General features: G+C 36.0%; 1 protein-coding gene across 1 annotated transcript; it reads right to left on the minus strand.

Moving 5' to 3' along the window:
* Nucleotides 1–275: 275 nt before the first annotated feature.
* LOC139118508 (cytochrome P450 4F2-like) lies at nucleotides 276–17,763 on the minus strand. Its single transcript, XM_070681831.1, has 9 exons — nucleotides 17,500–17,763; nucleotides 13,192–13,336; nucleotides 11,447–11,619; nucleotides 10,376–10,497; nucleotides 9,716–9,977; nucleotides 8,976–9,172; nucleotides 7,968–8,101; nucleotides 7,272–7,419; nucleotides 276–2,337 (listed from the first exon to the last, which is right to left on the minus strand). The coding sequence occupies exons 2-9, from the start codon at nucleotides 13,220–13,222 to the stop codon at nucleotides 2,154–2,156; spliced, it is 1,251 nt and encodes a 416-aa protein (XP_070537932.1). The 5' UTR covers nucleotides 13,223–13,336; nucleotides 17,500–17,763; the 3' UTR covers nucleotides 276–2,153.
* Nucleotides 17,764–27,688: the final 9,925 nt, after the last annotated feature.

Here is a 27,688-nt window from a genome sequence, read left to right on the forward strand (position 1 = left end):
ATCTCATTTTCAAAAGATACAATTTTACATTATTTATACATTTCTTATGCAAGAATTTAACATTTCAATATAAATTCTTGTTAGCGGCGACGGCTTCGAATCTACTAAATAAAACAAAGTCAATTTGTTTGTCGCAATTTCATACTTCAAGAATTGCATAGTTTCCGTACTAGTGCATCAAAAGCTACAAAATTAACATACAGTTTTGCTAGGTCTTTGTCTCATACTCACTCTATAAGTTAGCACGAAAACACGTGCTATAGAGACACAACTTTATACCTTTGATTTTATTCATGTAATTCTACATTCTCTGACACCATGCGATATTACTTTTACGAACTTGTATTCTCAATTCTCCACTTTTTGAGGTGCTGCGTCTCCTGGTATATATTATCCCATAATTGCATAAAAAATGTACGACAAACTTCAAAACTACGCAAACAACCATCCTTTCGTGTGCTTTTCGTGTAATTCAGCTATCATCTGATCCCTTGTATGAAAAATGCAAATCAGTTTCGCGTACAGGCTTGTTTAAAGAGTCATACACATTTACCAATAACTGAGTATTGCAGCATATAACACGTTGAAGTGAAAGTATTGGAAACAATCAACAATCTTGCTTACGAAGTTATTTGTAAATTATGTAAAACCCCTAATCGGCAATGACATTACACCGTTGAGGGCGTATGTCTAAATATTTATCCCCGACGTATCATAGAGTTAGCATAAACGGTAGCGTACACACCGATATGCAAATAATTTTAAGACGCATGTGTGCTTGTCTTATAAGACGTTATGAATAAAATATTTTAAATGTACACATGAAATTTGTTTATAATCTAGCATAAAAAAGCGTACGCTTTGAATTAGAATTTTGGTTTTATTGGTTGCGCTCCTTTTATCCATTTCTCGTTTTCCATTTTTCTCATGTTCTGGGTTATTTTGCACTTTTTCATTTCTCTCAGTTTCCCCCTCTGTCGATCTGTCCGTTTGTGTGTGTGTGTGTGTGTCTGTCTGTCTGTCTCTCTGTCTGTCGATTCCTCATAACAATGGGTATGATTGGTTGAAGTCAGTTCAGTGTGTATTTTTAACTTGAACACACTCAGTCTTGTAACTTTTTTTAGCTTCAAGCAGGAACGTCAAATAGACTTCGAAAAAAAGATGATATAAAATAAAAAACACGCCATGAGAACACACTTGTTGGCAATTGAAGTAAAAAGTGTAGGCTAACGGCATTGCAATGTAGTCATTGTTTCTGTTGGAATGGAAGTGACATAATGAGGCAGAGGTACACACGAATACTCTCCATCGATTGTGACTCATATACTCATGAATAGTCTCTGCCTAAATGAATACTAATGGTATCAGACCTGAAGTCAACGGACATTGACTGTCAATCGTGTGTAATTTGATCGGATAGAATTTACTCAATCTTTTTGAAATACCTGACATCATGTCATTGTCTTGTGACCAGAAATGTTGTTTCTATGGTATTGTTGCCGTACATTGTCTGTGTAGCCTAAAGTCACCATTTGTTTCATTTTGAAAATTTAAATATATGATTGTAACTGAGATTTCCAAAATGTAGATGAATGACCTTTTATCATCAGCGTTATCTCAAATCAAATAGATTAACTAGATAAAAATTTCGAAGTGAAAATACAACTAACATTGTAAAACGTAATTTGTCAATGTAAATTAGCACTAATGGGTATCATGTATGAAGACTGCCGCTTTGCGGAAGTGCGTACCTCGACTGTGAAAGACTTACAATTTGGCTCAAACATTCTTCAATGATACTTTCAACCATACTCTCACCAAATAAAGAATGTAAATCATGGGTCACCGCACAAAGTTTGGTACTAAAGAAACAAACTATGTGATATTTACAGATATTTGTAATTCAAAATTGTCATCATCCCTGTGTTAACTCAATGGAGAATTTTCGGAAAACTAAGACTTTCTTATTAAAACTTTCTCATTCAAAGAGCTTAAAATGAACCCGTACAGATGCTAGATCAGAAAAATATTGAAAAAAGTCGATAATCTGAATATTTCTACCCGAAACGCATTCTACAATATCTTGGTTCCTAAGTATCTTCGCTTCATTTCACGTGTAACTAATTCCTAGGACGCAGACAACACACTGCTGATCAAAACAATGTCGCTGGTTGGCGTTTCTTTACAGGGAGATATAAGCCACCATCTGTTCTGTAGATTAGTGCAAACATTGGATTTGGAGGTTTGCTTTCATCAATGGAGAATTCGAAATGATGCAGAACCAACATCAGGGTAATCTTCATTTCACTCATGGCAAAGTTTTGGCCGATGCAATTCCTTTTGAGAAAACAAAAAAATGTTTGTTTGATATGAAGGGTGTATTGGGTCATGTCAGCAACTGCGCATTCTCCTAACACCATGGACAGAATAATGCAAATTTTTCTAAAATTGTACATGAGTACGGTTATTGGTCTGAGACACTGTTAACAGTGCGAACACTTTGGTATACATGAAACCTGAGTCGATTTGATTTTTAACATTTTCCCCATGATTATATTTTCGAACATGTCATACATAATGATACACTGTACAAAGTTTAATTTTGTCAGTGTTAAAAAGCATATACCAGCTATGTCGAACATTACTACCATATAATAATAGGAATCATCTATAGAAAGCCAAATACCGATATCTCTGAGTTTCAGATTAGTCTGCTTGATGTGCTAAATACGTTCAAACTTGATAAAACTAAATGTATTTTAATGGGAGATTTTAATATAGATGCCAGGACACATACAACTAATGTTAATTCCTATTTTACATCTCTTGAATGCCTTGGTTTTCACCAGTTGATTTCTACACCTACCAGAGTGACCAGCTCATCTGAAACATTAATTGACCATATCTACACTAATATTATACAGTATCCAATTCATGCCGGTACTTTAATTACAGATATTTCTGACCATTTTCCAGTTTTTATTGTCATAGAAAATATGACAACAAATCTCTCAAAACAGTATAAAGTCTCATATAGAAATTACAAATTCTACAATTCTACTACTCGCTTCTGTGAAGATCTAACTCATGCTCCGTGGGATCGAGTTTATAACTGTAAGGATGCAAATGAAGCATATAATAATTTTCAGAGTGTTTTCGATGAGTTGTGCAATAGACATGCTCCCATTAATGTACAAATTCGCAGTACAAAGAAAAACCGGAAACCATGGGTCACTAATGCAATTAAAAAATCAATTAATACAAAACACAAATTGTATAGTAAGTGCTCAAATCAAACTTTGATGTCATTGTTGTTGATAGATATAAGAAATTTAGAAATGTGTTGTCTACTGTTCTCAGGAAAGCTAAACAAATGTATTACAACAGCATTTTTATGGAAAACAAGGTAATACCAATGTAATTTGGAAAACTATCAAGCAAGTCCTCGGAAGTCATGAGGAAAAGGCTAAAATACCTTGCCAGACAGCCTACGAGTACTGACAAATGGAGTGCATAATACATTGTCAGCAAAACCTGACATAGTAAATGCATTCAATAATTATTTCGTCAACATTGGACCTGACCTTGCCAACAACATCGATTCTCCTCATAAAAACTTTAATAGTTACCTCACTGAACCCACAACACATTCCTTTTTTATGTCCTCCACTACACAATCTGAAGTTCATAACATCATCTGCACCCTGAATCCAAAAAAGGCATGTGGCCATGACAAAATGCCAGCCAGACTTATAATTGATGGGGCAGCTATAATATCAAAACCCTTGGCATATATATTTAATCTTTCATTTCAGACTGGAATTTTCCCCCAATCTCTAAAAATAGCCAAAGTCACACCAATCTTTAAAAAAGGCACAAAAGATGATCCAGGAAATTATAGACCTATATCAGTATTGCCCTGTTAAGTAAGATTCTAGAAAAAATTGTCAATGCACGCTTAATTCAGTACATAGAAAAAAACAATATTTTATATGAGCATCAATATGGATTTCGTCATAAATACAGCACAAAACTTTCAATTGTAAATCTAATCAATTATCTTATCAAACAACTTGATAATGGCAAAGTAACACTCGGTATTTTCCTTGACTTCTCTAAAGCTTTTGATACAATCAATCATGAAATTCTTCTTTCTAAGCTTTCTCACTATGGTATTCGAGGTCTTCCTTTACTTTGGTTCAGAAATTACTTACACAATAGATCCCAACTAGTCTCTGTCAATAATAATGCCTCATCATTCCTTAATGTTACATGTGGAGTACCACAAGGATCTGTCCTTGGACCTACCCTATTCTTACTATTTATCAATGACATTGCCCGTTCCTCCACATACTTCAATTTTAGATTGTTTGCTGACGATACCAATCTATTTCATACTTTCCTGCAACCAAGTTAATATAAATTTAAATACTGTCGACATTCACCTCAATACTGTAGTGGACTGGTGCAGGGCTAACAAACTTACTGTAAACTACCTCAAAACAAATTACATTGTCTTCAGAAATCATAACAAACATATTTTCTGAATGGTACTCTACACATCAATAATACAGTTATCAATGAGGTTGAAGTGACATCATTTGTAGGTATTCACATGGACAGACATCTTAAATGGTCAAAGCACATTAAAATGATTACTTCTACTATCAGAAAAAAGGTTGGCATCCTTTTCAAATTGAGACAGTTTTTACCACGCAATATCCTTATTCTTCTATACAAACTTTCATCCTACCACACATCACTTATGGTCTTGAAGTTTGGGGTTCAACATATTCCTCACATCTCAATAGTATCTTTCTTTCGCAAAAAATGGCAGTCAGAGCTATAACTTTCAGTGACTTCACAGCAAACTCAGCTACTCTTTTCAAACAACTTAATATTCTCGATATATACAAATTACATAAATTACATATCAGTACATTCATGTATGATCTTATAAATAATAACTTGCCACACAGTCTTACAACATACTGTCAGTTGCCTTCTCATTGCTACAGTACTCGTCATAAAATTAATGGTAACCTTTATGTCCCAAGTGTCAACACTTCCTTGGGTAAATTCTCGATATCATATACAGGCTGCATCTATTGGAATACATTACCTAAACAAATTAAAACAAAAACCACTAGAAGTTCGTTCAGACACTCCCTTTCAAGTCTCCTCATACACGGTTAGTGTTTACATGACGAAGAGTTATATTCAACTTTACAAATATGTATATCATAGATATATAAATATATATATTTCACTATACATTTTGTTTTTTGGTTTGTTTTTTTTTTTATTTTATTTTACATATTTTCTACTTATTCGTAATGAATTTTATGTAGTTGTTCTTATTTACTTAGTTAGTTACTTAGCACTTTCAAGTCTACTTTTACACGATTGTTTTTTGTTTTTGTTTTTAAGTGATGAAGAGTTATATTCAACTTTACATATATGTATATCATATTTAAATATATATATATTTTATATACGTTTTTTTTCTTTTCTCTCTTATCGTTTTCTTTTTTACGCATTTCTACTTACTCGTAATGTATCTATTTAGTTATATATTTATTTATGTAGTTGTTCTTTTATTCACTTAGTTACTTTGTTACGATATACTTCAGTTTTCTTTTTTCTTCTTCGTTTCCTTGCTTTAACATCAAATGGCTTTGGGAACGGACTAGACTAGCATTTGCTATTTTCCGTTTCCATTTACCCTTTATCACAGCACAACTCAGATGTACATTCATCATTGAATTGTAATATTATTATGATTAAGGGTAATAAAGATTATTATTATTATTATTATTTACTACCATATGACTCAAACGACCGAGTCATCTGAGCAGGTTTAGGTAAATAATAAGCTCTGCATAAAGCATTAAGTATTGAAGGCATGGATAGTTTATAAATACCCCTATGGATGTTCATTATCGAAACTGAATGGCTCATGAAAGCAGCATCAGTGAATCATGGGTTTCCCAAAAATCTGGATCTTTCAAGGACCATTGAGTAAATTTAATCAGTGTAAAAACATGTAACATTGCTTTTAACCGACATGCTCTTTTTCAAAGCAATATTGCTTCTCAAAGATGATATGAAGCTCCCTAAAACTAATATATTTTCCAAAAGCAGAGAATCTAACGTTTAATATGGTAGCAACACTTTACTCAAAGGATGAAGGGGTACATACTTGGAGTAGAAAACCTCAATTTTGTATCAATTATATAAATTAATTTGTCTAAAATTGATACTACTTTATAAAATTTCATATCTCATTTGAAACTGGAGTATATGTAGAAAAAACGACAACTTTGTTTGGTATTATATACAGGTATTTCAACTTGGCTATGAACAATTGCATGATCATAACGTTTTCTTTTAAAGAATACTCAGAACGTGTTGATAAGCCAGACATTCAAGTTGCCGACTCATTAAATCAGAGGTCAGATAAAACACAAAAGTCTCTCTAGTCGCAGAAAATATTTATCCCAAATTTGTAAGAAATACATACCAAGATATACTGGTCTTAGCAAAGACGGATCACTATTGCCAAAACTCAGGGTGACAGTTGATGACCACTTTCACGTAAACAGAAAGGCAATTGAGCGCTGTCTTTCCTAAGACCAGAGAGACTTTCATGTTTTTCTAACCAATGATTAAATGAGTCGGCACTTTAATGCCTGGCTGATCAAAATATACTGTGTGTACATTCTCTGTGTACTTTAGAAGAAAACGTGTGTGATAAACATGTAATTGTTCACAGCCCAGTTGAAAGACCTTGATTGTCATTCTTAAATGACAAGGGTTGAAAGCTTGTCATTCAAAACAGGTGATTAAAATCATGATACGCAAATGAAATGACTCTTATTCAAAATGTAAAAACTTTATTACCAATAAAATTGCTACTTTTTTGTTATGTGTAATTTAAAGAACATACTGTGTAAATTTCGCAAAATTTGACAAAGCCAAAGCATAAATAATTTGTTTTGAAATGTTGGAAAAGGAAAAGAAGAAGATATCAGGACATTGGGTGATTTTCCTTAATTGCATAAATTACACTTCTTTCTCGCCCATCCTATGGCTGCTTGTCATGCTAAAAGGTGAACCCAACCAATATTGTGATCTGTGGTTATCAAATTGATGAAAACTGAATGAATCTTTGTAAAAAAGTAATTTTGAGCCAAATACACTCTGTTTATGTCCAACGCCACCTTAAATCTCTGTTATTTTAATTGCAAGTACTATTATTAAACAGTTACCTTGGTCCAGCAGAGAAGGGTACAAAGGCATATGGTGATCTCTTTTGAACATTCTCTGGTAAGAATCTGGATGGATCATATGTCTCTGGATCATCCCACACGTGTTTGTTGTGATGAAGGGAATATATATGGGCACTGACAGTCATACCTGTTAAAGTGTTCAACAACTATACTAAATATATTGAATTTATGAATTTTGAATTATTAAGTACGGTAAAAGCAGTGAGTGAAACAGGAAGACGTGACTTTCAGAAGAGAGCATTGAAAGGTCGAGGACCAATCAAATATCCATGTTGCAATATCTGCTTTACATAAGCTGTTCTCCATATGGATAAGTTAAGCACGGCTTCACATTGAAAGATATAGACTGCGCCTCTACATTTGCAACAACATTATTTTTCAACACATACCCGTACATGGCCGGTTTAATGGTCAAGAGCTTACATAACAATCATATAGCTCATCCAGCGACAGAATATGGCAATATTGGACGGCATATAACACTCTCAAGGCGAAAGACATAAATGTCGTTCCTGGCTTCTCTATATGTGTTTGGAAAATGATCGTTATTACCTTACCACTGCTCCAAAAGTACTTCTTAAAGTCACAGATACTATCTTAAATGGTGAAACAAGACTTAGACCAGGGAGGGTGGTATGATAGGGACATTTTTGAGAATCGAGAATTCAAAAATACCTGGTAAGAATGTTCTTCCATCAGGTAGGTCAACAGGTTTGGTGATTTCTCTTGAAATTACCGGCACTGGTGGAGATATCCGGAGACTTTCCTTGATACAAAGGGTTAAATATGGAATGTTGTTCAGATCGTCCCTGGGGGAATAATTTAGTTATTAGTTGTGAAACAACACCATCAGGGACAGTGCACATGTTTTTGTAAATATAATATGACAGTTATTTGTCAGACATGGGGCATGAAAATGATGAGGTATCAGTTAGTCAACGATATGAATATTACGATAGAAAATAGGCAATTGCGGCCCTGAAAACGTAATTTAAAATGAAACACTAAAAATGGAATATTTTGAAAAAAAAACATTACAGTATCAACTGAAATATGAGGCATAATATAAGTATTGGAATGCAGCCTGGTGTGAGTCCTACTGCAACTTCTAATGCCATACATGGCTATGCTTGATCTATCTTCCTCGTTATGATTTGATAAAATCATTTCACAACCAAGTGGACTATGTTATTGTTATTTACAGAATGTTGCCACAGAACAAAATGATGCGGGTGATGTCAATTGTTGTGAGCTGAAATTTTCTCATGTCGATGAATCTCATGCTCCATAATTGTTTTTGTTTGAAGATACACACATTTCAGGAAATGAATATCAAGCAAAATAATGACAAACATCAATTATGAAACTATGTATGATCTATTATAATAGCGCATGCTGTCAATCACGATTCACGGGTTTGCAATTGAGGTGGCAGAATTCTACCTTTGGTTCATATCTTTCATCTATAATTGGCTTTGCTAGGAGTGCCTGCCCTCATGAGAGTTTGATAATGTTTCACCAGCTAACGTACCCACCATAAATGTTATGAGACAGTCATTTTCTTCTTAAGGACATTCTTGCTGTATACTCAAAAATCATGTTAAGCCGGCACGCTGACTGGAATATCAGCATCTGATTCATAGACACAAAACATCGTCAAAAAACAAAATTCAAGTCGTTTACCATTCGATATCTGTGTTTCCTTTTTTTGCAAAGAACTGATCCACTTCTTCCTGGCATTTCTTTTGGTGTTCTGAGTTTTTCGCCAGGTTGTACAGGCACCATGATATTGCGCTGGCTGTAGTGTCGTGTCCTTCAAACATAAACGTGTCCACCTCATCACGGATTTCTTGATCTGTCAAACCATTGCCATCCTCATCCTAACAGTAACAATAAACATATATCACTCATGATAAATGAAGTGTGTAATAACTTACACCACGGATAGAGTTTGGATTGATACACCGTTTACCCAATTAATTGCCTCTTCCTGTAACTCAATCACGTTGAACAAAATTTGCAAGGTGTCTTTGATAAAAATCAACACAGGGGTCATCGACTTTAAGCCTAATCAATCTGAAGTTAAGGTCCACTCCTTTTCCTTTTACAAATTTTCTATTTGAAATGATTTTCACATTCATAACTGTACTTACAAAGGTTTATGAATTTTTTTCATGGAAACTTGTATTCATCAATTTAAATGTGTGTATTTCCTGATTGCCTTTTGTATTTATTTGTTGTGTCTATTTATGTGTTTGTATTTCATGTTTTAATGTGATATTTATTACTTTGTCAATTTTATTACTTCTGTTCTTTTTAGGGGGTCGGAAGCTGTAATCGGGCGAAAGCCTGCAGCTCCACAAATAAATAAATAAATAAAGTAAATAAATAAAATTAGTTATTGAAGAATTGTTTCAATTCACCTTTGCTGATAACAGAATATCCAAGAAATCAATGTATTTTCTCTCTTGGATCAGTCCTCCTGCCTTTTCGATCTCTAGAGCTTTCCTCCGACTTTCAATCACAGCACTTGACTGGCTATGGAGAATATTGAGTGCTCTGAAGTAGTTTCTCCCACTTGAAGTATACTTGTAGATCAGGTCACTGTGGTGGAGTGGCTTGGTAAACCGCTGGATTGTCAGAAAGACGCTATCATAAACAGCGTTGATATACGGATGGGAATTCCTAAATGAGAGAGATGTTGAATCGAAAATGCCTATGTCGATCGGAGCATGTTTCACCGCCACTAGTTGTGATATCAAAGTTAGATGTAGGAAAGTAGCAATACATAGTTTGGAGGATTTTGCAATCCACAGGTACACTTACTGGTACTACGAAGTCGTCATTCATCAAACAAAGCATTGCTTCTCACGACCATGAAGTGCATCATTACACCAAAAAACAGTTCACTTGGTGTTACAAAAAATTATTTGATTCACCTCACTGAAACAAAACCCTGCTCGTAAAATGCATTGGTGGTTTGATGAACGTATAAATTTTCTTTGCCATACGAGATCTCTACGTGATCATCTGCTTTAAATTGACAAACGAATTCTGATACAAATACATCGAGATCAACTCACTTGACAGTCTGACATCCGACATCCAGGCTGAATATACACTTCATTAAGCTATCTAGGGTCATCAAGCTGACATGATGAAACATTTCCAATGATCCTTCATTGCACTGCCTGGACCATTTCTCCTGAAAAGTCATCCAGAGAGGAGACAGTAAGGTGACCGTAAGAGTATCAATGAACTCAGATGGTAAAAAGATTGACAGTATGAAATGGTCACGGTGGACACGGTGATGTTGAGAAAAACCTTGAAAATACTTAAAGGTAGCTAACCTATTGCTTATGGTGTAGTATCTTCAAACAATAGCAAACCTGTCTGTGTAAAGTACGTTGATTGATTGGGCTATCATCTAGCACAACCATGGGGTCTCTTACACACAAAAGAAACCCAACATGCAGATCAAAATCTCACAACTGTTGTCACAACCATGAATTACATTTTTAATTTCAGGCACAGATTATTCTCACAAAAACAAACAAATAATAGAGCAAAAAGAGAATACATAAACAGCGAAGGAAAAAATGTAGCAGCGGTTGATTACAAAACGTTGCGAGGATAAATGCCTGGTGTTTCAAAAAAGGTTGGAGCCTATTTTGTGAGGCTGATATAACTTATTTATAGTCCTGATAGGTTCAACTTTGAATTCGAACAGACTACAGCACAGAGAAAAAAGTGTGCACAATTACGCATAGAAATACTCGTTTTCCCATTTGTACATTTAGGTTTGTGTGTACAGCCATCGCGTGATTGCTTGCGTATACTGAGTCTGTAGAACACTGATTATCGTATTCATTCTGCAGTAGGACCATTGGAAATAGTAGCGCTCTAAAGATGTCAAGGATACCATCACTTACCAATAGTCTACGACAACAATGGACATCACTTGTCAATGCTACAGTTTTAAATCAAAATTGTTGGAGAAATCTGAAAACGATAACTTGGTTGTATTTTATAAAAGCGACAAAAATTGACTTTGGTACTCAAAGGGTTGAGGGTGTAAAGATTTGAACTCACAACTGGGACTATTATGAAATGACTCGTCACATCATGTCAGATCTTAAAAAAAGAAAACTTACCACTAATTCCTCAGCACATTCTTTGAATACTTTTGCATAGGGTTTCAGTATCTCAAAATGGAACCCTGGAGTCAAAAGCTTTCTATTTCGCACCCACTTCGGTCCTCTACTCAGGAGCAAACCATCTCCCAGCCAAGGCTTTATAAAGCCATATATCCATTCATCCTTTGGTTCTGAGCAAAATAATTGGCATTGAACAGTCACAATGTAATCATGTTACAGTCAGACCATAAACAGTTTGTAAATATTGTTCGCAAGTTGGCAAGTCATACTCCACAGCGCGTATGTCATCAGTTACGAATGGCATAATTTGTCCTTTTGCACACACTTCTTTTATTTAAAAGCCCTCGGGAGCTTCTACTCAGAGTCAGTGCAACAACATATGTTGACTTTTTAAAAAACCTCAAAGTTACTTTGCTTACTGTTGATATGAAATTCCGGACAATCCCAGGCTTTTACTGTATTGACGTGTCAGAAAACAATGACACACTGCATGTTTTTCTAGACTGTTCTTTATTTTGATTCGGATAGTAAAATCTACCGAAGTTATCCATCATAGTCGGCTGAATCAAACGACTCAACCTAAGCATGACCAATGAATGTCAGAGGTTTAGTTCAAATCACTTTATTCGGTATTGATATATTGATAATTGCAAAAATTCATTGTATGCAAATTGGCGTATAATCAACATGTCACACTCATCAAACTTTTAGCATATCTTGACCTTAGTATGATATCCTAGAGGTTTGATGAAATTCTGAATCAGTGCATTGAATGTCAGTGTATGTCATACATGTAATATACAAAAATTTGTTGAATATGCGAAGGAGCTTAGCTGCTAGAATGGTTTGGATGCCTGCAAAGTAATATCAAAATTTGATACAGTAATTCTTGAAATGTAGTCCAGTGCCAAATTCATCCATGATGCAAGTTACAGTTAATTATCAAGACTGCATACACCAAAAACTCATCAGATCTAGAACTTCTTACGATTATGCTATATACTAAATTGAATGACGGTAGGACAAACAGACAGATGAACACACAAAAAACACACATACACATACATATTACACAGATATTGTGGTGACATTGGACACTGGTCACACCTCTGGCCCAAAGTTAACAAAACTACAAATATGCAAATATTACACAAATTTGAACAAATTAGCTTATCAAAGACACATTCCTACAAACACATATAAAACAATTACGTGAAAACGTACAAACTGACATTTTGAAACTTATGAAAAATATAACTATGTAAATTTTGCTTAATTATACGTGCCACATCTTTAAAATTCTACTTACTCTGAGGTAATCATCCAAACATTTCAAACTGGTCATATTTGGTGTTTCAGTAGTAAACTTTGAGTTATCATATCGCTCCAGCAATTTAGGCTACAGAGGGAGGGACGGGTGGAGAGACTGACGTACCTGACTCCTAGTGTGCTGATTTTGGCCCATAGTATGCCTTTGGCTTAGTAGGGCCAATGAATCTTTAAAAACTATAGCATGATATCTTGCCTCTGCGAACAATATAAAGTTTTTACCAAGAAACGGCTGAATCGTGGATATCACCATTGTTCAGAGTTAGTTATATTGAAGCACCAGAAAACAAAATTACTAGTCCACATTTTGACACCAGATTGTTTAACCTTTGTAATAACTGAACAAACGGCCAAGAGAAATGAAAAGGTATGGAAATATCACAGGAAAGTTAATATTAAAGCTGTGTAAATACCGGCACTTGATAGGATTGCCTTAATTGTCATTGGATGGGTACATGCGTATGCCGCTTTGAATGGTCCGATCCATAGTGGAAGTCCATACTTGTATTCATTAGTCCACTTGACAACCCTCGATATGCCCTCTTTATATGGTGTCACCTGCACACGGAAGGACAAAATATGACGATGATATGACGAATCTATCAATTTTGGGAATAAAGCACCATTCAGTGGAACTTCAATGAAGAGATTATCATGTAGTCAAATTGATCGTCAACTAGAACGAACGAATATTAAAAAAAAACAGATTTCAGTGTAATAGGGGCAACGACGTTGTATAAGAGAAATTATAGACAGAATATTAAGAAAATGGTGAAGGGTACACTAAATAAACAAATTTCCTTCGATGACGAAATAAATACAATCTGTATGAGTCTGTGTTCATATTAAAACATGCTTGTATAAGGTAACTTAAAATATCCTATTTAAGCTATCTGACCAAAATATTGTTATTTTTGCAATGCAATTGCACATGATTTAGTCGAATTTTGCCTTTTTGATCGAACGCACCCATTGTAACAATTTGATAATCACTTGGACTACACTGAAGTCACAGTGACGAAAAATGACGGCTTACCCCCCCATCCAACCGCTCTCCACTAATTAGAACCAAATGCATTTTGGTGTATCGAAAAAGTGATCAGAACAACAACAAAAACGATATGGAACGACACTAAAATCGATGTAGCCAACCAGTTTTAATTACATTTTATGACGAAAGCAGCGAAAGACTGTATCACATTACACTTTCAGGTGCAACTATCAGCTGGGCAGTAAAAGAGGAATCAATACGGTGTTTTCAATCGGGTTTGAACTCACAACCTACGGTATCCAGTCACCTAGCGGAGAAGCAACAGACAGAACCGCTCAGGCAAATCCCCATTCTCAAAAAACAGTGGTTCAGTAACTGTCTGCAAAAGTTGAAACATTGTATAGCAGGAGGTCAGACGTAGTCAAAACAACAACACCCGATCAAAAACACTGGCACCCTTGGCTGATAATTGCACCTGACAGTGTGGTACAGTCTTTCCTCATAAAATGTAATTAAACATGTTTGCCACATCGATTTTACGGTTGTTCTGGATTCTTTATACTAAACTTGCTAAATCTGAGTTTGGAAAAGTCACCGTTTTGAAGGACGACTTTAGCTCATAGAGTTACAAATAAGAACAAATTAAGAGCATCTCAATAGAAATTCCTGCATAAGAAATGTATATGAATAATGTAAAACTGTATTTTTGGAAATTGAGAGATGATGCGTTTTGCAGGTTTTATAATGTAAAAGACTCATCTTGTCTTCGCTATTTTGATTGTATCATCACAAAAGAAATAGGGGAAACTAAAGAAAACAGACGGTAGAGGTTGTTTAACTTACATCAAGCTCTGATAAGGCAGAATATTGTATTTGGAATTGAAATGAATCGTAAATTGGAAAAGATGAATCTTGTTATTTTGATTGCAAAATGGTCTCGTAAGTTTCATTGTATGAAATTACGCGATGATTGCGAAACTTGGTACATCATGAGCAACGTTTTTTTAATTTCTGTCCAGTCCCTGACCATCGATGTGATTACGTTTAATCGTTCTATTTTATCCGGAACTGCCCACTCGACCACGTCGCTGCAAAGTGAGCAAAGTCCATTACTGTCCATCACTGCCTCGTGTTAGTGCGAAAGCGTGTATTCCGTTCAAGCTTTTATTTTCAATAAAGCAAGTGACTGTATTGGAAACCTAAGCTGGTGTTGCTACAAATGTCTGCCGGCAGCGTGAGTAAGAATTGTAGGCATTTCAAATACCAATAATATAGCAACCAGGTACCATGTGATTCCCATATAGCCGTTTCCAAGTAAATCATTTAGCAAAACAGAGGTTCTACACTCAGTGTTTGAAATTAACTAAGTTTCTTTTAGTTTTGTTATTGTTTTATTTTATTTTTCATGGTTTAAATTAAGACAGCCCATCCTCTCCAACTGCTGTTGGTCTCACTTTTAATTATCCTTACAGTCATCATTGAGCAAAATGGCCACAGAGGAAAAGATTGCCTGAAACGCCTGTGATGCAAAAATTATTAAGAACGTTACCAGGTGTAGGCGAAAAAGATCAATGGAAATTTTGCAAATACGTAGCAGATTTGGAGGATTGACAGCAAAAATAATGAATGGCCTTAAAAATATGAACCATGTACGAAGTTCTATGAAAAAGTGATTTCTGGCCCAATTACAGCAGGAACTCAATGGGAGGAAGGCTGTGTTGGATTGACCTTTCATGACCCTAACTAGATATTTCAGAAGATCGCCCTCTATCTTTCCTAAGGCCCTCTGACAGAAAGGTCAAGAAACTTCTTGGTAAAAAAATTAAAAGTTTGCAGATTAAATTATACCTACGCAGACACATTTTCTTCCACTGTCGAAAAACAGTAGACATGCTACGTGGATCTCACAAACACTCCAGCCAAAAGCAGGACTGTAGGTGCAAGTTGATTTCCTTTTATGACTTTTCAATTATTAGGAGGACCATTTTGAATGCAGTGCTTTGATAATTTTAATAGTATTTAGTTCTTTTCTTCCGTTTATTTTGAACTTGATTTTACCTCGACTCTCCGGCGTAGACAATGAATGACGTTATATTTTAATCTCTTTATTTACCAAGTTTTCACTGCTTCTTGAATAAACCTATCCTAAACAGAAACATTTGAGGGTGGTTATTTCTTGGAGTGGTTGGCACTTAGCTGATACAAAAGTAACTGGACTGCGCCACAGGGGCTGCTGCAGTGACAACAGTAACAATAATTAGATATTATTCCCTAATATTTTTCTTCGTTCAGCTCGGAAAATACTCGTGACGTAATGACCGTGTCACCACGAGTCGAAGACGAGTGGTGACACGGTCATTACGTCACGAGTATTTTCCGCAGCTGAACGAAAAAAAATATTAGGGAATAATATACTTATCACATGCACAAATCAAGACTTCGTTATTTTTGCAAAATAAAATAAGTTTTTCATGACGATTCCGCGTTTAACTTTTGAAGTACTTTAGGAATAATATCAGTACGCCGCGCACAAGTTGTCAATCATTTCCAGTCGTCCATCGCGTGTGCGTTGGCGCTCAGTACGTTCGTTCGTGTGCGGAGCAAATGACAGCTCTAGGTCTACACGTAGGCTACCTTCCGCAAAGTTATACTCTATTTCAAAGATAGCATAGTCCTAGAAATTTATCACAGACGAAGATACGCTATTTTTCGGGAACAAATATTGACTGAATCTCGACGGCGCGAACACTGTAAACGTCGCGCCTGACCCTGTTTACAATGCGTACGGAACCCACGGTATATGCGACCAGCTTCGAGTTCGTTGTTTCCGCAAATTATTCACGTAATTCCTTTGGAATATACAGGCGGTACACTCTTGTGTTTACATTGTTTGGATTATTAATGTCGTAGTCTGTGAAAATATCGATTCATTACATGACTTTTGATCGTGGGAGAAGCATCGGCCGCCGCCAGGTTGTTTGTTTACATATTTACGAGCACACCGAAGCTCGACAAAAAAAGGTCCGACGCGCCAAAATTGATGACATAGACGCGGGTTGTCGTGACGTAGAATGACCAGAGAATAAATCCCGTATTTTTTGTTCGGAGACGACAAACTTGGCTTGTGCATGTGATAATGAGAGAGAACTTGCTATAGAGAAGCACAAAAGGAGATTGGTGCCGCCAGTATGGAGCATGGCACCCAAAGGGACATACCTTAATGGTAAAGTCCCATGCGATGGAAATGCTATCGGAAGAAAATAGTCCAACGGGAAAGAATAGAATAAGAAGTGTTTCTTGTATCCTGTTTCTTGTTTGTTTTTTATGTTTGTGTTAATGTTCTTTTTTCAGCGACGGGTACGGCTTGGAACGGGAGAGTGTATTGTTTAAATGGACTTGCGCCCTCCACCACCCACGCAGAAACCGATGACGTTCGGACACCCCTTCAGATTTGCAGAACGATCTGTACCCTTAATTAACCACTAACAGCTCTTTTATGACCGTGAGACTATTCAATAGTATAGTCATCTCACGTGACTTTACATGACCCTTGGAAAACCACACGTCAGTGATTCTGCAATTTCACAAGAACGGCCCCTCTATGATAGAGAGACTGTGATTATAGCAAACATAGAGTTGTTCACTAATGCATTCGATGAATACCACTAGTTCGCTTGGCAACGGAGTAAGAACAGCAAAACCAATATGAGTCAATGACCAGAACACTCACCCTGTCGAGATGTCCGAACAATCAGTGCTTAGGAGCTCCAGGGAAATCGGCGAGATATGTTTCGTGAAGCCTTCGCTTTGAGACCAGGTAACGCAGCGTTGAGAAAAGTTTGAAGACCGAAACTGCGACGACCAAGAGTGCGGTCAACACTGCAGCGTCCAGACATCTGTCAGGCACAAACAAATCCCATAGGGCCATTGCGCGTAATGGAAATTTTAATCAAACGACAAGCGCAATTAACCAATGATGCCGAGAGTAAAGTGCAAAGAAGCTGTATGACCTTCGGACATTGTAGCCACAGACTGCGCCCTCAATACGATGCGCGAGTCATATGTGTACATATCCAGTGCGCAGTTGTAGTTTACAATATAGTGGCAATGATAGTTTTCAGTTTTCAGACCATGTCGTTTATTCACGATTGCTATATATAAAGTTGAATGGTAAAATAGATATCAGACAACGGATAACAGATTTCGGAATAAATGGGAGAAAAATGAAAGGGAAAAATCTGTGAAATATAAGAAAACAGTGAATTCACAAATATTTATAATACAAATACATAAAGTTCAAAACATCATGAAATTATACATGCAATATGACAAGGTCTAAGAAAACATTCTTGAGACGAAGTCGGCTAACACTACAAAAGATTGCTTTATTACAAAACTAATAACAGACGGTGGCTATATGTGGTGTAGCATAACACTTGGGTGAGAGACAGTGCAATATCGGCATGGAGTCCAGAGACTTAACGTGTGTTTCTTTTTTGAAGGTAGAAATGTCTCTGATTTTGGGAGGCGAGGTTTCCCGTTGATAAAGCAGTTTTGTCACGAGAAAGGCGCATTCATTAAACATATTGACTTATCAGATGGAATCTCTTGTTCAGTGATAGAAAGCGGTGCCTCAAAGCTGAAATCCTAGAAGGAATGTTATCAATGTATCTTTAGTAAGAAAATGTGCTAATAGTGACATAGCAACAGTAGTAGAAGTACATGTAGTTACCCAATTGATTTTATCATCTCGGAAGATTCATTTGTTCATCCCTCTTATAAAAACGTTAAGGACTAGAAGTAATGCACTTAATTTGTTAATTTTTTAAAATTTGCTCTTTTGCAGCAAAGAACGTTATATCGAAGAACAGGATTGTTGTCAAGTTCTGCATGCAAAGCTGACCGTCAAAATGTAACTTCAGCTAACGGCATCGATAGTAGGGGAATCCCGAATACAGCGTTCTCGATCTGGAGTCATATAATTATATGCATGACGTGTCACTGTGTGTGTTTGTTTCACACGCGAATGGTCACAGCGGCGAACAGCTGAATAAATGGTAATGATCATTTATTCTTTCTCACGATGGTTTAATTTATCGTGTTTAAAACCGGGGTCGAATATATGCATGGTTAACTATTCATTTAGTATCTTTCGACATGTCGAACTATATAATATAGATAGTGTATGTATCAAACGAAATTCACGCAAATGGCCGATTTGTCTCTTTAAATGAGCAAAAAGTTAAGTACCACAAGTATAGTGAACATAATTATGGTTAACATGCATATCAAATAACACTTATGTCTGATCAATACGAGTAAAAAAGGAACGGCCAGAGCTAGTGATAAAGTAAGGAAAGATATAGTAACAGGGAGGCAGGATTCTAAGAAACACTGTGACGAAAATAATGAAAAAATGAAAAAAAATTCGACTGATTGATAGAGCAGGATTATTTATCATTGCGATTCGCAAACCTTGGACATGACGTCAGAGGCTCGGGCAAGAGAGAGATTAGGTTAAGGATGTAAACTGAACGCAAATTGTTGAAATCTGTAGTCAGCTAGGGCATCTTTAGGGCTAGGGTTAGTTTACATAATTTGTGTTCCCCCACCAACTGCAGTCATGGAAAACCCTCGGCTTTCAGTTCGTGTTTGAATGTTCAAGTTGTGTCGATTGATCTCCACTTCGGCCATAGTTTGTTAACGAAAAAAATGATAAGCTAAAATATGTTTGTTTCCGTTAACATAGCTTAGGGTAGTTTGCGCCTCGCAAATGAGAGATATATACGTACTTTTTCTCAGACCTCTCTCAAGCAAACTTTCAACCATTCTCTTTTAAAATTAAGAATAAACATTTGGTGTCTTCAAGCAAAATTGTCACTGGAGAAAAAGATGCCCAATATTTCGATATTTTAAATTCAAAATGACCGCGGCCGTCGACCTATAAATGAAATTCTCGATTTCTTTAAACTAATCCAATGGAAATGCTACCTACTCCACAAGCTTCAAAATGAGCGCCAACAGGTGGCAGGCAAAATAATATTGGAATCGTTTTAGAGTGCGCATTCTACCTTAAGGTAAAAAGGGTAGGTCGGTGATCCAGAAGGATTTAGTTTCTTCAAATACCCAAAACAATCAACAACACTTCGTTTCTTGTCTGTTTTTTTTCTATCACTGTCTTTGCCATGGTGTATAATGTTACATCAGAGTATATTATTAACATCATTTTCGACAAGAACACACATGAAACGACACCTTAAGACAGCTTACAAGCAAACGAAATGAATAGATTTTCATCAACGACGCCGGCAAAGCGTTTACTGTAATAATCGCAATCATACCAATCCATAATCCAATAACACTAGGTCAAAATTTGTAAGACAATAGTTGTAAACATAGACACAAAACAGCACAGAACAGACAGTAAATAGACGGTACAAACAAAGTCAAATTCATGAAAGAAAGATATATGGACCTCTGGCCAAAAGACCAAGAAGTGATGTCAGGTGTTTCGAAAATAGTAAGTGCATCCTGCCCCGCATGTGGCACCCGCCATATATCAATCTGTAAGTCAGATATTTAGTGGTCACTAACTAAGGCCCAATGTCACCGATGCCATCAGTGATCATTTGTCGAAGAGAGATATTGTATTTATCTACCAGCTTGCGATACCTGCCAAAAAAGCGTTTGAATGTAGAGACAAGTCTTGCTCTGGTGTAACCTTGATTTAACAGTTTGAAAGAGAGATGGCCATGTCTCTCTACAAAATCACCATATGAACTGCATGCTCTTGCATATCGTATAAGCTGGGAAATGTATACCCCATAAGCAGGTGAGAGTGGAATATTACTGATGAGGTGTGGAAAATTAATTATACTAAAGTTGAAATCATCTCTCTTGTCATATAGCCTAGTAGAAAGGTGACCATTGGAGTCAAATTCAAGTAAAATGTCCAGATATGAAGCAGAAGAGGCCGTTTCTGTAGTTTCTTTAATTACTAGCTTGAGTTACTAGCTTTCTGTATGCTATCACTACGTCACTCAAGCTTCGTGCATGAACTATTCTACACAGTACATAAAACAAGACTAAGTAACTGAGGGTGGCTTAAATACTTTATTCTTGAATATGTGATATTGATTGTGTTGATAAAATTCAATGAAATGCTGAATACACCAGATACACATCTAGGCTAAGGTAGTATGCGCCTCAAATGAGAAAGAATTAAACTTTTGCTTAAAATTCCGTATCGAATCAACAATAAAATTGGGGCAACTGTGGAAAGATTGGAACTAGTGAAATAATTTAAACAACATTTTGCGATATTTGAAATTCAAATGGCCGCCATCGCAGTGTTAACTTTGGAGGAAAAAAATTGGTTCTTCGAAATACTAAAAAGACGGTGAAACTTTTCCGCTCCCTAAGAGCTTTAAAATTAGCCGCCACTAGAGGTGGATCAGAAAAATTGTGGAAATTTGAGATCCTGATTATCTGTCCCGGAGGCGAGTTCTATCTTACATTGTAAAAAAATTTCATAGTTGACAATTGTTATTTACTCAGCAAAAGAACAACAAAAAATAGAAATAAAACCCTTAATAGTTTATATTTCGAAGATAAATGTAACATAATCAGTGTCGTAGCTCGTACAGTGCCAGGAACCTGGTTTTTTTTTTAATTTGCAAAGTCATATTCTATCCAAGGAAAATAGTAAATCACAGACAAACTCATTAACAGTAAATTAATCACAGCTATGATGGAAATATAGGCTAATTTAATAAAGCACGGCTGGAAATGACTTTGACTTTGATATAGTGCTCAATAAAATTATCCACTCAAATTAGAATTCGAATGTTATTGCAATGCATTGTGAGGTCAATGAGATTGCAACTGAGTGTCGTTGTACTAGCGACGGGCAAAGTCATATGATTTTATTGGTCTGAAAAAGTGTTGCACAGATATATTAAAATATAAGTAACATATATTTTACGTATAAGTATGTGCATATAAAATTAATCTTACATAGGTATGCAATGCAACCATCACATCACGAAAGACACCAGTCAATATTATTGTCTTTGATGACTAGAAAGCTTGTTTAATTAATAATATAATTATGTGATTGTGGCGAGTGAGACTAATAGAATAGTGTATTTTTCTTGTATCTCGACACTGTGTGAGAAGAGCCTTTGGCACAACAGTCTATCAAGTTTAAATAAAGTCGAATAATAATAATAATAATTAATAAGTATTATATAGAAATAATAACGCGGATAACAATAGGTTCAATTTCCATGAAAATTTCACCATAAGGGTATTTTAGGTCGAAAAGACCAAATATGGCATCGGTTTTACTGCCCCATGTTTCCATGGTGACCATTTTAGGCGTTGAAAATTTCAGTTTTTCTAATATCCCATGAAAAGTTACTTTGATTGATATAAAAATTATCTAGTGGGGAGTTCGGGTCAGAGAACACAAAAACCAGACTTATTTTAATGTTTTGAGTTGCCATGGTAACTATTTTGGGATTGAAATGTTACTTTTTCCCTTATTCCTATTAAAAAAACTATTGATTGATGTAAAATTTATAATAAGGCGGGTTTTTTTGGTGAGCACACCAAAAATATCACACTCATTTTTAATGTGAGATGTTTCCATGGCAACCATTCAGGAGTAAAAATTACCAGTTTTTCAAAGATTCCACCTAAAATCCAGTAATCAGCAGAATGTGTTATATCAAAGGGATATTTTGGGTTAGAAAGACCAAATATCCAGTGTAAAAATCCAGTAATCAACAGAAATATTATACCAAAGAGAGAGAGAGAGAGAGAGAGACAGAGAGACAGAGACAGAGACAGAGAGAGAGAGAGAGAGAGAGAGAGAGAGAGAGAGAGAGAGAGAGAGAGAGAGAGAGAGGAGGGAGAGACAGATTGTTAATATATTGGAAATCTTTTTCATAGTCGTGACTTTTGATGGAAGAAAACTAAAAACAAATTAAATTGAACCGATTGAACGTGTATCCATAAAGTTCGCACAAAAGTTAAACGTCTAGGCCTGCTGGTATCGCTTAAACTGCTGAGTGTCACTTTTCCGACAAGCATTTAATTACCCCTTGGCTTAATGATATCCCCCTCTCTCCGTACAGTATGATGCATAATTCTGCGCTGCACGTACAAAATTTGAAGCCATCCCTATTGACAAAATAAAATAAACAACACCTCTTTTTCAGAATTCCCACATAGCTTCAATGAACTGTTAATAGATTTCTATATAATACTTATTGCCCCTAAACTTGTAATAATAATAATAATAATAATAATAATAATAATAATAATAATAAGTAATCTCATATACTAAAGGACCTGGTATATTTTGTCTCACAAGAGCCGCAGGTCCTTGGTGTGTGAGGATCTTTTTCTCACATGACCACAAAATGCTTTAAATTCACACTGCAAATATTGAATGTTTAACTGTATCAGCGACTATCCTACTTCGCGGTCATTTGGTATTCCGTGTCACTAACGCGAATTCGGTGGCGAGTTCCAAGGCCGATACTTCAACAGAAACAGGCTAGTTCACGGATCCAGAACCTCGCAGTTCTAATTTTCGAGCTGTGAATATAAATAAGGGAAAACCAAGTTGTGACCTATATAAGTTTAATATATTGTCAACGTTATATTTGATAAGCCAGTTTTATTTTATTCCTTCCTCATACAAATATGTATCGTTTACTTTTTCATTTTCAGGCTTGATATCTATGCAAGTGCTAAATATGCTTATCTATATATGACAGTCTATGTCCTTGTACAGTCTGTTTCGCACGTCATGTGTTCTCTCTCTCTCTCTCTCTCTCTCTCTCTCTCTCTCTCTCTCTCTCTCTCTCTCTCTCTCTCTCTCTCTCTCTCTCTCACCTGCTGTTAGGATAGCATCGTGGATTCAGCCGGTTGAGAACGCCGTCAGATGATTGCAAAGGCACAAGGTTGAAGTCATGTTGGATGTCGGTGATACCTTGAATGAATGCAAACAAAACGTGTTTTCCATTACGTAGCAGTTCGATCAGTTTGTCACTGATTGTCATATATTTTCTTAGTTTCAATTCGGTCACATTAACATGTATTAAAGGCGTCCTAAAATGGTCAGTCTGCGGTCCCTTCACCAGGTAGAGGGACTGCGATCAGTCTAACCTAAAATAATCCGGTCAAAATTGTTTAAGTCAGAAAGACAACGCTTCACATTAATTGAATAACAATATCTGATCGATGTCATAAAGCCTTTCAGGTTAACAGTTATGTAATGTTTCTTATATTAAAAAAGAAACATGTAACATTCATCACAGTTCTGTCTTTTCTTTTCATATTTCAAATAAAAGATTAAGTCACAATATAATGGTGTACCTTACAACCATTGCTATGCCAGGCACCAGTTTGCTCGTCCATAGAAGTACACACAGTTTGCTTAACATCCATTGTCAAGTTCACATCATGTCCTACAAATTCAAAGCAAGAGGACGTGTTACCCAATGGAACGATGGAAGATCAAAGAAACTCTATCTGCATACTAGTAAACGCGTCTGCTGTTGTTTTAGGGCTATCAACATTTAATGATCAGCGGAGAATCCACAGATATTATCATGCACCTCGGTGCCATGTACTGCTATGGGAAAAAGTTCCCTATCATCAATGCATAAATTTCTCATATCATGTATACAGGACGCGTCAAATGCTGGGTCTACGGCTTTTGCAGAGTTAACGTATAAAACATGGAATTCAAAGGTTGTCTCTCGTAATTCGAAACAGTTGGTGATCAGCGTTTATGTGGATAATAGTTTATGTTTTGCTACACTCATTTTCTGAGTGAGTCAAACGGCCTTCCGAAATGATGACGAAAGCAGTGATGTTGAGAATACGCATGGGATTGAAAACAATGACGCCATAGAAGTATCAATCGTAAGGGACGTAGTTTTATTTCCGGCTCTGGCTATCGTATTCAAAATGCACATGCAAAGGCAATATATGTGTCGCGCGTACCGATATAACTATTGGGACCATCGTAACAGTATATTATACTTACTTCCTGGAATAGTAAAAGTCATGTAGTATTCCCCGGTCCTCATAAAGTAGTTCTCAGGGATAAAAATACTTGAATAGTTTCCGCTGAACTGGACATCAATAGAGAACTGGTAACCACGGTATTGATCCGAATACTGAACCAATTCATTGAACACGTATGCCGTAGTATTCAAAAACAGAGGCACTGAGTTTCTGAGCGTGATGATGACTGCGTGGTACAATTTTTGTATCTGCAATGGCAATAATGCATTAATAAGTACATTTTAGAGAGAATAACATTATATCCTGGAACAATGGCGACAGAGTCTGGAATATGACTTTGAAAAGATGTCCTATATGATGCTTCGTTGGGGAAATTTTGTGATTCGGTGTTTTCGGAGCAAATGGGTGTATACGCCTTTATTCAAAAATTAGGACACCCTATTCCAATGTCTGTTTCATATATCAATCTATTATAAAACAATTCTCAATTATTTAACCTAACCTTTTTCAATACAAAGAACGTGGTACCGACCAGTGTCGAGAGCTTATCTATTTATCATATTATCTCTTCTTAATTGACGCTTAATTTTATGACATATATAAATCATTGAAAGGATGCAGGCACTCTTTTCAAAGAAAACGATAAAACATGCACACTATTCCTGATGCACACATGGAAACGCACAAATACGCTACTTCTCAGAAGCACAGAAAAACCTACATACCTACATGTACCTACCTATACATACCTACCTACCATCCTAACTGACTGACTGACTGATTGACTGAATGACTGTCTGACTGACTGACTGTCTGACTGACTGCTGAGTGACTGGCTGACTGACTGACTGACTGAGTGACTGGCTGACTAAATAACTACATGAAATAGTCAACGTGGCTAATACATTTGTAACTATTTGGACCAACCTCAAATAGTGAACCAAAATACGTTGTATCTTCCTTGTTCAGATAGATGCTTTCCATCAGTTTACTTTTGTCAGGGCCTTGAGGATCACTGGAAATCATTATTTGAACGTATTCTCCCGTATCATTCACTAAAGGACGAAAACAGGAAAACGTTACATGCAAGTTCTCAGTTTCTTTAATGAGAAGCATGCTATATTTGTTTCATAAGAGGTACATTCCTCGAACAAATTCAAGTTGTGATTTGGATCTTGTCTTTGTAACAACTGGAAAAAAACAAACATTTTCTTTGTATCGGACCAAAAAAGGCAGTTCTGTACAGTTCAACTAAATATTTATTTCATATAGGACAGCGTAAAAACAATATCACAGAAGAATGCAGCTTTTCCCGTGTCTTGATATGTCATGATACTTTTGTTTAGGGAACAAGTACGGCATTCCTTTTCTCCCTGAAATATCATGAAATACAAGTTGTCGCCTTGAAGATGCAAAGGATTTGTACAATATGCAGTGGTATTGTTGAAAACTAGATTGCAGCTCGGGGTTACACGTAATATTTGGCAAAATATTGGATATTATATACGTAACGGCTTTTACTAACTTTTACAGAAAACCTGTGACACACAGGAAAATAGTTGCATCAATGAGAACGAAAAATATCTTGTCATTTTTCTTTTTCTAAAGTATGTTACTTTATTCAATATATTGTGAAATATTTATGCATGTTGCTTTCTTATACTGAATTTTCATAGAGAAAACAGAAAAGTATCAGAATCTAGTCATGCTTTTCATATGAACTGCATATTTCATAATGATTGGTACTTTTTGCAAAACAAATGTTCAATTTGCAGACATCAACATATTTCTGACGTATATCTCTGATATATTAAAGAACTGCGCAAAAGGGCGCGCTGAAAAATATCAAGTATCCAGATATTTCTGACATATATATCTGATATATGAAAGGCATACGGCTGAAGGCTGTGCTGAAAAATATGTCTGATATTTTAAAGTAACGCGCCCGAAGGGTGCGCCGAAAAATATAAAATATACGGATATCTCTGACATATATATATGTCTGATATGTTAAAGCCACTCGCCTAAACGTCACGCGGAAAAATTTGTCTGATTATTAAAGTTATGCGCCCTAAGGCGCGCCGAGATGCAACTGAATGCTGAAATTTGTGGCTGCCACGATGTATTTTAGGCAAGTATTAGCCCGTGTCGAAAGTCAAAAACACACTGACCCCCTATTGGGCATTTCAAAATATGATGATTCCCATCAACAAAGTCAAAAACAGGGTGACCCCCCATGAATCCACCGCTCCCCTGGCCGAAGAAACTGACCAGTCCCTAAAGACATCAAAAAGGAAAGACGAAGTGTGTGTTTAGTTAACCTATAATGCCCTGTCCTGTTACTACCTACTTCTTGGTGTGATATCCTTATCATTCAGAGAGAATACGTCGGCATGACTGCTACCCAAATAGATACGATCATATGCCTAATGTATGAAAACGTGTGTATTACCTACGAAGATATTGAAATTTTTAGTGTTACCTATGATATATATATATATATATATATATTATATATATATATATATATATATATATATATATATATATATTATATTATATATATATATTTATATATATATATATATATGTATGTATGTATGTATGTATGTATGTATGTATGTATGTAAATATGTATGTATGTATGTATGTATGTATGTATGTATGTATGTATATGTGTGTGTGTGGTATATACCTTTCACTTCATTGCCTGTTCTGTCCGTGAAAGACAACGTAACAACATCATTCAGCGAAGAGGCATTTGCACCATTTTCTCGTTGCAGCGATCTTCGTTTGAAACATGTCACCTGTATTGAATAATGAAGCGAACAGTTATCTCTGTTTATTTGCTGAAAAGGTAAAGGAAAGGCGAA

This window comes from Ptychodera flava, chromosome 2 (assembly GCF_041260155.1).
Source record: "Ptychodera flava strain L36383 chromosome 2, AS_Pfla_20210202, whole genome shotgun sequence".
NCBI classification, from domain to species: Eukaryota; Metazoa; Hemichordata; class Enteropneusta; family Ptychoderidae; genus Ptychodera; species Ptychodera flava.

Bases quoted from the DNA above. Each gene is read 5' to 3' on its own strand.
- LOC139118508 (XM_070681831.1), bottom strand. From the start codon at position 13,222: ATGACAATTAAGGCAATCCTATCAAGTGCCG. The intron at 8,102-8,975 runs GTAAACGACTTG...TTATTCCCCCAG, and splicing joins GGAAACACAGATATCGAATG to GGACGATCTGAACAACATTC. The intron at 7,420-7,967 runs GTATTTTTGAAT...ACACTTTAACAG, and splicing joins TGGAAGAACATTCTTACCAG to GTATGACTGTCAGTGCCCAT.